The following is a 13,356-nucleotide window of genomic DNA, read 5'->3' as shown; positions in this document are numbered from 1 at the left end:
CAGTGTTATTTGACTCTCTATCTAGCCAGGTGCTTTTGTACCTATCTCTCTAGTTCTTTTGGTCCTTTGGACCTCTAAGTACTTTTTGTCTGTTTGTCATTTTGCTCCGCTACATCATCTGCTAGGAGGTGTCCAATTTTGTCCCAGTCCTTAGTTCTTTTAGGGACCCCTCCCTTTATTCTATAGGTCTGCGTTCAGACTAGCTGAGCACGAAGGCGGGTCTGTTCACAAGGATCAGGTCGCCCGCTGCAACGTAGGGAATCAGCTCAGTCTTATTGTAGGGACAAATTCCCTTTCTTTCCTTAGTTCTTGTAGCAGATCATAACAACTGGTCACATAACGTTTATAGAACTCAAGCAGTTGGGGTCTGCTGTATACATCACATAAAAGACACTGAGGCTAAGTGCCCACGATGCAGAAATGCTCCGGATTTTTCCTGAGCGTTTCTGCATCTCCCTGGCAGAAAAAAACGCATGCGGATTGTACATGCGTTTTTCCTGCCAGGGACAAGCGTAATTGAAGCGTTCTTCACTTGCATTTCCGCATGCGGGTTGACAAGCGCTTTCCAAGCGATTTTAGCATCACTTGGAAAGTGCTGGACAACTTGGTCACACTATATAAATCCATGCAACCAGCATGGATTTATATAGTGTGACCGTAAAAGAATGGTAAAAAAATGAATATTATACTTACCTTCTGATGGCCCCCGGTGTCCTTATCCGATGCTTCCGGTCTTCCCGGTGTCTCACGGTTGTGTAAAGGGACGTGCCATGATGTCATTTAGTCATGTGTTAGGTCACTCGACCACCGACGTCAGCGGTCGCGTGACCCATCACATGACTAAATGACATCATGGCAGGTCCTTTTAGACCATCGCGAGCTGCTGGGAAGTCAGGATGGATCGCTATGGAGACCGGGGTCCATCAGAAGGTAAGTATAATGTATATTTTTTATTTTAATTCTTTTTTTTTTTACAGACATATTTTCAGTGGTTTCACACTTTTTTGTTAAGTATATAATTCCACATGTGTTAATTCATAGTTTTGATGCCTTCAGTGTGAATGTACAATTTTTATAGTCATGAAAATACAGAAAAATCTTTAAATGAAAACGTGTGTCCAAACTTTTGGTCTGTACTGTATATACACAGCAGTCTTGGTTAATCCGATCACATAGGAGATGCTGCTACTTTGCAGTATATACGCCACGCAGATACTACAACTGTTGCATCGGAGGTAGTAACTGGACTGGAGCGCAGAGCATGCTAACTCTGCCTGCAAAGGACATCCTGGAACTGGCCAGCATCAGGATGTAATACAGCATTGTGTGTTCTGCAGCAGCGTGCAGTAGTGAACAGAAACATTAGTGGCCAGCGGCCAAAAAATGGCTCCTGCGGTCAAAGCAATGCTACCAATCAAGGACCTGCCCAAACCATATTGCTATCAGTTGCCATTTTATTTAATAAAAGAGATGGCAGCTCAAGACTTTTCATTTTTCTAAATATTACATATGTACAAAAGATCTCAGAAGTGACCCTACTGTCCCCCGAACAGAAAGTCGGGGCCGGAATTCCGTATTGTGGGATCCTGGTATGCAGAGCGAGATTACATAGCCCTGCACGGCGCCTCTCACTGTGAAAGAGGGATATTGATTTTTGTTCTAACCTAGTGCTGCCGTGTACTTTACTAGGTTGTTACCAAATGGTAACCACTCTAATAGTTTTACCATTTGCAGAGATATTCGCATGTAAAAGTTTATATTCTAATTTCCACTTTAACCAAAGGGGCATTAACAGATTCTTTGTTGCCCAATTATAAGCAGGCAATATCATGCAGGGGAAGAAAAAAAAGCTGGACTGTCCTGACATTGCATACACAGCGCTGCATCTTTCCCAGGCATTGGGGAATATTTCTCTAGTAACTTGAATATATGCAGATCAGTGTATGTGACACACTGCTGTTCTCCTCCTGCAGCACTGACAGTGTGGGGGAAAGGAGAGAAAAGCAGAGTTGTGTGTCATTACATACACCGCTTTTCATCTTTACCAGACACACAACTCTGCTCTCCTCCTGCCACAGTAGATAATATGCTGTATGTAAGGGCACACTAATCTGCGCTACTTCCCAGGTCACATAGATCTCACTGCCATTATCTACTGTGATTACAAGTGCCAGAAGGATAAGGGAGCTGAGTGTCCAGTATAGATGCAGAGATGTTTATCTAATGACACACAGTTCTGCTGTCCTTCCCCCTGCACTCTTAGGCTATGTTCACATGTTGCATTTTTATGCAAATTAAAAGCTGCATGTTACAGTACCACCAACATCTGATATTTCATAAATCTCATTCACACAGTTTTTTTATTTACTGACTGAATTTGAAAACTGCAGCATGTCACTTACACCGTTTTTTCACCCATAGAAAGCAATGAGTAAGTGCAAAAACACAGGTATCAGGTTTTTAGTGAAAAAAGCATGTACAGCAGTATGTGGAAAAAAAAATATTTTTGTGATTTTTCCCAAGTTTAACCCCTTTAAAGCCCATGACGTACTAATACGCGTCTGTGCCCTGGGCTTTGAGCCTGACCCGTATTAGTACGTCATGGCGATCGCGCGCGCACACAGGCTGTGCGGGCGCGATCGCCGCCGGGTGTCAGCTGATTGTCACAGCTGACACCCGGTACTATGTGCAGGGAGCGGTCCCGCACCACTCCCAGCACATTAACCCCCGCAATGCTGCGATCGAAGTCGATCGCAGCATTGCGGGGGCAAGGGGAGGTGATCGCAGATACTCACCTCCTCTTCCGGCCTCCAGCGCTGTCTGCCGCGGCTTCCCTGGTGTTGCTGACGCACCCCTGGGCCTACTTGGTGTAGCGTTGCGCACGCGGGGACTACCCGGAGCCGGGCCTGTTGGGGGTAGTAGTCTCGTGGCGGCGACCCGGTCCGTGCCCAGGGAGTCAGACTAAGTGGCGGTATATTAGCAGTAGATGTAGGACGACTACGCCACCCGTTGAATGCAGCTATGGAGCTGCCGCTGCAGGGCAGACCGCTGAGGCCGGTGGTAGGATAGTGCAGCGTAGATGGTATAACCCCCAACGGGAGGGGTATGGCCTCAGGGCAGCCGACGTGGATGATGGGGGTAGCAGGAACCACTCAGAGACGATGCGGTGTAATTCAGGGTCTTTACTGGTGACAAAGATAGACCCTCCCGGAGTACTGGCTAGCGGTCGGGGCCTGGTCAGTCCTTGAGCAGATGGGATTCCCCTTGGCCAGGCGGAGTTGTAGGCCTCCCCAACTAATTGTACTCTTCTGGCTTCCTTGCTAGAGGCGGGTAAAGGTAGCCCACGTCCCTGAGTGTACCGTGTGGTGCTCACCCGTATGGCCGGTGACTCGGGGCCTTCTAGTGGCTTCCGCTCCACGACGGCGGTGCTGGTCCCACGCGTGTGACCGTGCCTTCGGGTTTCTTGGCCAGAGGACCTGAAATCCCCTGCCGGTCGGTTTCTGCTGCTGGGTCAGGGTTAATCCCCACAGCCTCGGACTCCGGGTCCGGTGGTAACTCTTCAATCAGGGCGAGCTCTTCAGCTGCCAGCCCCTGATTCCTTTTAGCACTGCTCCCACTGAGCTCCTGATCTCTCTTTCCTAAGCTGCTCCTCTTCTTCTCAACTCTTCTTCTCTCTAACCCTGCCTCAGCCCCAGTTTTATATAGGGGAAGTTCTTCCCCTCCCAGGACTGGGCAGGAGGTGTGGCATGCATAGGATTCCTGACCAAGAGACCTCCCACCTGCTCTCAGACATAACATTGCTATTACTGTGGAGACCAGACCCCTGGGGTGCCACATTGCCATGACGACCCGATGTCGTCATGACAACATCCGGGTCACCAGACAGCAGGAAGATTGTTTGGACATGCGCAGTGCATCACCAAACAATCTTCTCCCAGTCCAGCGCTGACAGCCTGCATGGCACAGGGATGGTGCTGCATTCCTGTGCCATGCAGGCGATCAGAATAAAAAAAGTGAAAGTCCCATAGTGGGACAAAGTAAAAAAGTAAAAAAACTGTCTGAAAGTGAAAAAAAAAAAAAATTTGTAAAAATATAAAAAAAAAATAAAAAAAGAATCCACTAAAAATAAAAATATAATGTACCCATCAATAAATATTATGACAAACAAACAAACAATAAAAGTACACATATTTGGTATCGCCGCGTCCGTAACGACCTGACCTAGAAAACTGTTTCACTAGTTAACCCCTTCAGTGAACACGGTAAAAAATAAAATAAAAAAAACAAAGCAAAAAACAATGCTTTATCATCATACCGCCAAACAAAAAATGGAATAACACGCGATCAAAAAGTCGAATATAAATAAAAATGGTACCGCTGAAAACGTCAGCTCGTCCCGCAAAAAACAAGCCACCATACAGCTCCATCAGCCGAAAAGTAAAAAAGTTATAGCTCTCAGAATAAAGCTATGCTAAAAAATAATTATTTCTATAAAATAGCTTTTACTGTGTAAAAGCGCCAAAACATAGAAAAACTATATAAATGTGGTACCGCTGTAAATGTACTGACCCGAAGAATAAAGCTGCCTTATCAATTTTACCACACCCGGAGCAGAATAAAAAAATGTAAAAACACACAATTCCTGAATTGTTGGTTTTTGTTTAGTCTGCCTCCCAAAAATAGGAATAGAAAGCGATCAAAAAATGTCACGTGCCTGAAATTGGCACCAATAAAAACATCAACTCATCCCGCAAAAAACAAGCCGTCACATGACTCTGTCGGCCAAAATATGGCGATGCAAAAACTAGATTTTACAAAATATGTGTCTTTTAGTGTGTGACTGCTGTCAATCATAAAAACCCGATATGATTCTGGTATCGCTGTAATTGCACCGACCCGAAGAATAAAGTAATCTCATCACTTATACCGCATGAGGAACGGCGTAAAAAATAAACGCTAGGGTTGGGGTTGAGCTAATGTTAGGGTTGGGGTTGTTTTTTTTTTCCAATGTAAAAAAAAAAAGAAAAAAAGATGACTATATGGCGACTAGTGTTGAGCGCAAGTGCTCGCTACTTGAGTTTGCATTGGGTGCTCGGGTATGCACGGAGTATCGCGGGTGCTCGAGTCTCCGCCCCATATGCTTCGCGGCCAAAAAAACCTCGCGGGGATTGCTTGCCATGCACGAGTGATCCCCGTATGTTTTTTTGGGGGTGTCTAATAACCGTGAAACATGCGGGCGGGGACTCGAGCATTTCACTTGAGCACCCGTGATACATGGTGCATACCTGAGTACCCGATGCAAACTCAAGTAGCGAGCACTTGCGCTCAAGAGTAATGACAACTTATTCAATATGATGACCTAATGTTATCAAATTCTGTGTCGTACCTCTGGGTTCAAAATGTTCGCTATACCCCTTAATAAAATCCTTGAGGGGTATAGTTTCCAAAATGGGGTCACTTGTGGGGGAGCTCCACTGTTTAGGCACATCAGGGGCTCTCCAAACGCGACATGGTGTCCGCTAACAAATTGAATGGAAAATCGGCTCAAATTGTTAGCGGACACCATGTTGTGTTTGGAGAGCCCCTGATGTGCCTAAACATTGGAGCTCCCCCACAAGTGACCCCATTTTGGAAGCTAGACCCCCCAAGGCACCTATCTAGATGCATAGTGAGCACTTGGAACCCTCAGGTGCTTCAAAAATTGATTCGTGGAAAAAAAAATACTTTTTCATTTTTACTAATCAATTTGTGATGCACCTAGGGGTTCCAAGTTCTCACTATGCATCTAGATAGGTGCCTTAGGGGGTCTAGTTTCCAAAATGGGGTCACTTGTGGGGGGTTTCCACTGTTTAGGCACATCAGGGGCTCTCCAAACGCAACATGGCATCCGCTAATTATTCAAGCAAATTTTACAATCAAAAAGTCAAATGGCGCTCCTTCCCTTCCGAGCCCTGCCGTGCGCCCAAACAGTGGTTTTTCCTCACATATGGGGTATCTGCGTGCCCAGGGGAAATTGCACAACAAATTTTGGGGTCCATTTTTTCCTGTTACCCCTGCGAAAATAAAAAATATTGGGTCTAAAGTAACATTTTTGTGAAAAAAGTTAAATGTTCATTTTTTTCTTCCACATTCCAAAAATTCCTGTGAAGCACCTGAAGGGTTAATAAAGTTCTTGAATGTGGTTTTGAGCACCTTGAGGGGTGCAGTTTTTAGAATGGTGTCACTTTTGGGTATTTTCTGTCATAAAGACCCCTCAAAGTGACTTCAAATGTGATGTGTCCCTAAAAAAAATGTTTTCGTAAATTTTGTTGGAAAAATGAGAAATCGCTGGTCAACTTTTAACCCTTATAGCTTCCTAACCAAAAAAAAATTTTGGTTCCAAAATTGTGCTGATGTAAAGTAGGCATGTGGGAAATGTTATTTATTAACTCTTTTGTGTGACATATCTCTCTGATTTAAGGGCATAAAAATTCAAATTTTGAAAATTGCTAAATTTTCGCCAAATTTCCGTTTTTTTCACAAATAAACGCAAGCGATATCGAAGAAATTTTACCACAATCATGAAGTACAATATGTCACGAAAAAACAGTCTCAGAATCAGTGGGATCCGTTGAAGCGTTCCTGAGTAATTACCTCATAAAGTGACAGTGGTCAGAATTGTAAAAATTGGCCTGGTCATTAACGTGCAAACCACCTTGGGTTGTAAAGGGGTTAAACCACAATGTCTTGGCTCTTCATCTGAGAATGGGAGTTTAGGATTAGTACAATTTAACTAAATTAGTGATGTGTGCACAGAAAACATTGGCTGACCAAGATGTGAAATTGAACAATACCTGACCAACTCAAGGGCTGAGGAAAGTGTGAAAGTAAACCGTGTCCTACAAACTCAAAGCTTTGCGAATGTCTTAGGTAAACTATTACCGACCAATTCACCTCCCACCACTGTTACATTTGTAATTGTGTATTTTTCATAAACTCGTATGAACTTTTTTGTTTAGAATAGTCACTATTTTTTCACACATAACAATCTTTTCCCACTAAATAATTGATCAAAGTGCCTTTTTTTCCAAAAATGGTTTAATGGTTTCACATATGTCTTGGATTGGTGACCTGTGTTCATTCTTCTGTGGTGGAATAAAAGCTGAACTTAGGGATCCTGAACAATGCAGCAAAATCTGCTTTTTGTAAACAGCTTCTTTACTGCCAAGAGCAGGTTTTGCCTGCAGAAAAAATGCAGCAAAACACAACTTGTGAACATAGCCTAAATTACAATGGGTGATGGAAGTGAATATCTGTGTGACCTGGTTGGATCAGTCTTACCATACCTCAGTGAGAGAGCCTGTTATGTTTGGGCAACATCATACAGTTGAAAAAGGTAACCTCCATCACAAAAGACTCTTTGCTAACTCCCCCTTGGTTATGGTGGAAATTAGCATGTTGGTTTTACAGACTGATATCTCTACAATGTACACCGCCTTCCAAATTATTATGCAAATTGGATTTAATTGTCATAAATAATTTTTGTTTTTTCAATGGACTCCTGGATGGTATTGTGTCTCAAGGCTCTTTGGATCACTGAAATTAATCTCAAACACCTGTGATAATTAGTTTGCCAGGTGAGCCCAATTAAAGTACAGCCTAATTAATATGTTCCACATTATTATGCAGGCCACAATTTTCAAGCAGAATGTGAAAGAAAAAAGACCTCTCTGCTGTCGAAAAGCATGAAATAGTGTAATGCCTTGGATGAGGTATGAAAATAGATATTTCACAAAAACTTAGAGGTTTTCCCACAAACAAAGTACATTTTTATCAACAGATCTTGGAATAAAAATAAGTTCCACAATTGGATGTGTTAAGAAATGTTCCTTTGCGGAGATAATCTTATAAATGTGCCCCTGCTATGTACTATGTAATGGCTGTGCCTTACCATGCTGGGACATGGTCTGATCATACCACATCTCCTGGGCAGGGGGGGAAACATTACAGCTGTCAGCACGACACTAGTAGAACGCCTTTTAGAATGTGCTCCTGGCATGGTCTAACAGCTGCCAGATCCAGAGGTCATCCGGCTGCCATGACAACCATCGGGTCTTCATGATCACATCGCAGAGGAGCCAGTTGGGTGAGAGAGTGGGCTCCTCCCTCTCACAATCTTCTAAATGCTGCGATCGTTATTGATTGTGGCATTTAGAGTCTTGAACAGTCGGGATTGGTGTGGGCTTCGGCTCTGGCTGTGACAGCTGGAGCTTAAGCCAATCGTGCCTGGCGGCGATCATGCACGCATAGATTATGTGCCCGCATAATCGCCATGTACGTTATAAGTCGGAAAAGTGTTAAACAGTAGTGTGCATTACAAAAGATTGAATGAAAGCTAGGGGGACAGAAAAACGCAATAGGACGTTATCCAGACAACAGCGTTAAATGGTGATGTGGCAGCGATCACCTGGGACAACACTTTAGAGGCTCAAAATATAAATCCAGCTGCTGCTGCTCCATAGGTTGGGGGGGGTCCAACGTAAAGATCAGCTATAGGAGATGCAGGTGTGCTGCGCTGCTGGATGGTAGAAATAAAAGACATCCAGAGAGTCCTAGGTATTTTGAAATAATAGTGGTTTTATTATCAATGCGTTTCAAATTATCTATAGTTTCTTCATCAGGACAAACCACAGAAAGTATACACAGTGCCAGAAACCCAGCTTAAAGAGGTTGTCCACTACTTTTTCATTGATGATCTATCCTTCAGGATAGGTTATCAGTGTTTGATTGGTCGAGGTCCGACACCCGGCATCAGCTGTTATCTGTGTTGGTGGCCGCTCGCCGGAAATACTCACTTGCCTAGCTACTCCTTCTTCTGCTCCTATAGATTTGACTAGGAGGGGGACGTACAGTACGCTGCCGCTGCCTCTATCAGTAGGCAGAACAGCTTGGCAAGTGAGCATTTCCCGCCGGTGGCCCAGACACAGCAGCTGATTGGCGGGGGTGCCAGGTGTCGGACCCATACCGATCAGACATTAATGACTTATCTTGAGGATAGGTCAATGAAAAAGTAATTGACAACCTCTTTTAAGCTTTTTACCTTTGTTTTAAGAAATATGACCCTGGCTGTCGGAGAGAAAAAAGTTTGGTAAAAGAGAAACTGATTAGTAGAGAGTTGCAATACACTGTGTGCAGAATTATTAGGCAAGTTGTATTTTAGAGGATTATTTTTATTATTGATCAACAACTATGTTCTCAATCAACCCAAAAGACTCATAAATATCCAAGCATAATATTTTTGGAAGTTGGAGTGGGGTTTTTTTAGATTTGGCTATCTTAGGAGGATATCTGTTTGTGCAGGTAACTATTACTGTGCAGAATTATTAGGCAACTTAATAAAAACCAAATATAATCCCATCTCACTTGTTTATTTTCACCAGGTAAACCAATATCCGTGCACAAAATTTAGAAATAAACATTTCTGACATGCAAAAACAAAAACCAAAAAAATTAGTGATCAATATAGCCACCTTTCTTTATGATGACACTCTTCCTTCCAGATTCTGTCAGTTGCTTGATCTGTTTTCGATCAACATTGCATGCAGCAGCCACCACAGCCGCCCAGACACTGTTCCGAGAGGTGTACTGTTTTCCCTCCCTGTAGATCTCACATTTTATGATGGACCACATGTTCTCTATGGGGTTCAGATCAGGTGAACAAGGGGGCCATGTCTTTATTTTTTCTTCTTTTAGACCTTTACTGGCCAGTCACGCTGTGGAGTAGTTGGATGCATGTGATGGAGCATTGTCCTGCATGAAAATCATGTTTTTCTTGAACGATACCAACTTCTTCCTGTACCACTGCTTGAAGAAGTTGTCTTCCAGAAACTGGCAGTAGGTCTGGGAGTTGAGCTTCACTCCATCCTCAACCCGAAAAGGTCCCACAAGTTCATCTTTGATGATACCAGCCCATAACAGTACCCCACCTCCACCTTGCTGGCGTCTGAGTCAGAGTGGAGCTCTCTGCCCTTTACAGATCCAGCCTCTGGCCCATCCAGAGTCACTCTCATTTCATCAGTCCATAAAACCTTTGAAAAATCAGCCTTAAGATATTTCTTGGCCCATTCTTGACATTTTATCTTATGTTTCTTGTTCAAAGGTGGTCGTTTTTCAGCCTTCCTTACCTTGGCCATGTCCCTGAGTATCGCACACCTTGTGCTTTTTGATACTCCAGTAACGTTGCAGCTCTGAAATATGGCAAAACTGGTGGCGAATGGCATCTTGGCAGCTTCACGCTTGATTTTCCTTAATTCATGGGCAGTTATTTTGCGCCTTTTTTGTCCAACATGCTTCTTGCGACCCTGTTGGCTATTTGCCATGAAACACTTGATTGTTCGGTGATCACGCTTCAAAAGTTTGGAAATTTCAAGACTGCTGCATCCCTCTGCAAGACCTCTCACAATTTTGGACTTTTCATAGCCCGTCAAATCTCTCTTCTGACCCATTTTGACAAAGGAAAGGAAGTTGCCTAATAATTAAGCACACCTTATATAGGGTGTTGATGTCATTAGTCAACACCCCTCCTCATTACAGAGATGCACATCACCAGATTTACTTAATTGGTAGTTTGCTCTCAAGCCTATGCAACTTGGAGTAGGACAAAATGTATAAAAAGTATCATGTGATCAAAATACTCATTTGCCTAATAATTCTGCACGTGGTGTAGTCCAGGCGAGAATGAATATGAGCGACCGTAGGAGTTTTTGCAGTTTCAAAGGTGAGGAACGGCCGGATTCTGGAAATGTTCTAAGAAGCAGCTGACGTGAGTGAGTGAATGATTGGATATAAGGAATAAAGTGGAGGGAGGAAACACAAGAAGTTCAGTTTTTTAGAGATTCTGTTTCAGATAGAGTGGGGACCTAATATTAGAGACTGCAATCAGACAATCCCTTCTATTTTATATCAAGATTGGGGTGTTGTCAGGAGAAGAGGTGTATAATTGGGTGTCATCAGCATATATATGGTACTGGAAACCAAATTTGCTGATGGTTTGTCCAATAGGGGCAGTGTATATAAAAAAGAGGAAGGGGCCTAGGACTGAGCCTTGAGGAACCTCCGACAGTAAGGGAAAGATTAAAGGAAGATGAGCCGTCAAAGGATACAGTGAAGGAGCTGTCAGAGATTGGAGGAGGAGCAATAGAAAATGGTGTCCTTGAGGCACCTCCATCTATTTTGTGGTGTGGTTCATAGAATAATTCCATGCAAAATCAGGACTTTTGAGAATAATGTGTTATATTTTTAAGTTTGTTTCTTCATTTTTAAAATAAGCACTTATAATCAAGTTGTGGTTTTTTTTTTTTTTTTTTAATTTGAGCATTTTTATTTAACACTGTTCTCTTGAGTTGCTGAAAACTGATAAATACTGTTTTTCTCTCTAGATATCCAAAGCTGCAGCAGATTTGATGGCCTATTGTGACGCTCACGTTAGAGAAGATCCACTTATTCTACCCGTGCCTGCCTCAGAAAACCCTTTTAGGGAAAAGAAATTTTTTTGCAATATTCTTTAAAGTGCATCTTTTTGTTCTTCAATTGACATTATGCATGATATTAATAGTATAGGACGTTATTTTATATATGATAGCATACTCAAACCTTAGGTGTTACAAATAATCTGGGCGACAAAATAAATATTCTTAGTGATTTATTAGGTTTCATCTATGAAGTATTGTATTGGATGCCAAAGTGCTTTTAAAAAATCCTCTATGTTCTCAAAAACACAGGATTTTTAACTCTTGTGTATTGCTCCTTGCATAGGCTACCAGCCACCTCTGCAATCCTTCAGCAGTGTCAGGTCTTTTAGGCAAGGAGCACAGCTGTAAAGATCTTTGCTGTAGACCCTGAAATTGATGCTGAAAAACCGGCTGGATCCACTCCTCCGATACTGCAGAGGCAAAGTTACCGCTGCTTCTAGCACTGGAAAGCACACAATTCAGACCAGCAGCTCCATCATATGCCATTGGTCCAAAATGTCAATCATCAGGAGCGCATTGCTCGCAAAAACCTCCTTAAATATTCCGATATTAATAAGAACTTTTTATGGATGAGTATAACTGCATTTCCAAAGCTTTTTACCTTTTTTATGTAACTAGTCTTGATTGAATCCCCCTTCCGTTTACATATGTGGTTTGAGGTTACGTTTTTTTTTTTTTTTTTTTTCATGAACTCTATAAAGTTATGGGTGCCAAAAGAGGAGCTTTTTTTTCAATTGGGAAAACAAGCGCCCTTTTTTTTTTTTTTTTTTTTTTTTTTTTTTTTTTTTAAGAAATTGAAGCGTGTCATTGTCACTATTAGGGTAAGTGCACACACCACATTGTGTTTTTCTGCACCAAATCTGCTGACAACTTTTCTCTGGCAGGAGACTAGCTGCGTCAAAAACGCACGTATTTGCTGCGTATTTTGGTGCGTATTTTTGTCCACCCATTACTTCCTATGGGTGAAAGACGCAGCAAAATACGCGACAAAATATGCGCGTTTCTGCTGAAAGAAGTGACGTCACTTCTTTCAGCGTTTTTCTAATCACTGAAAATACGCAGCAAACAAAAAAGCAACATGTGGGAACAGTGAATTCTAGTTTCTCATACACTTTGCTAGTACTGCCAGACGCAGCTGAAAATTTACATAAAAATCTGTTGCAAATACGCAGCAAAACACAACGTTTGTGTGCACTTACCCTTAGGAATTAAAATAAACGTTTTAGAAAGGTTTGCTCTGTTGGACACTTGAGTGCTGCCTGTTCAAAATGTAAAATGCCTGCACAGGCATGTCAGTGATACAATAAAAGTATAGAAATCATGCGTATTGTGTGGTGTCACATTTGAAGGAATATTTACCTCCTTTTTGACATACTTCATGCTTGGGTGGTGGGGGGGTTGCCTGAAGGTGCACAGGAGTGGTCATATCTTTCTGAGGCTCCGATGCCTGAGCTGCTGAAATGTAAATTTAAGGACTAAATTGAAAACTGGGAACCTAACTCACTCGACTGCAACCTCCCTGGATATTCCTGGATCATTTTGATACTCTCCGGGACTCCGCAGACCTTATAACGGCTGGATTATCAAAGAAAGATTTCTGTGAGGAGTTGTCGGCTTCACAGCTGCAAGCCTGTAAGTGTGTGAGAGAAATTTCCCCTCACGCTTCTGCACTTCCCTCATTACACTGCTCAGATCATCAAGGGACCCTGGAGATCACCCTCTCAAGACCCCATGGGACCACCAAGGGAGGGTAAGGGGGGAGGGGGTTCAGAAGAAAAATTACTTACCCTGCCAAAAGAGTTCCGGTGTATAACAGAGGAGCCAAAGTGAGTATAACTTCACATCA

The 13,356-nt window shown here is 42.8% G+C and overlaps 1 protein-coding gene across 1 annotated transcript in view; it reads left to right on the top strand.

Moving 5' to 3' along the window:
- The window catches only part of GNG4 (G protein subunit gamma 4), a 64,851-nt gene extending 52,020 nt beyond the window's left edge, over positions 1-12,831 (top strand). Inside the window, exon 4 of the mRNA XM_073673268.1 lies at positions 11,418-12,831. Within this exon, the coding sequence (XP_073529369.1) occupies positions 11,418-11,546 (129 nt within the window). The 3' untranslated portion in view covers positions 11,547-12,831. The remainder of the gene's footprint in view (positions 1-11,417) is intronic.
- The last annotated feature ends 525 nt before the right edge of the window (positions 12,832-13,356 follow it).

Source organism: Phyllobates terribilis, unplaced genomic scaffold, assembly GCF_046119375.1.
Source record: "Phyllobates terribilis strain yellow unplaced genomic scaffold, ASM4611937v1 Scaffold_3__8_contigs__length_932513732, whole genome shotgun sequence".
Lineage (NCBI taxonomy): Eukaryota > Metazoa > Chordata > Amphibia > Anura > Dendrobatidae > Phyllobates > Phyllobates terribilis.
Note: the sequence above shows the minus strand (reverse complement) of the source record. Positions and strands in the feature narration are given on the sequence as shown.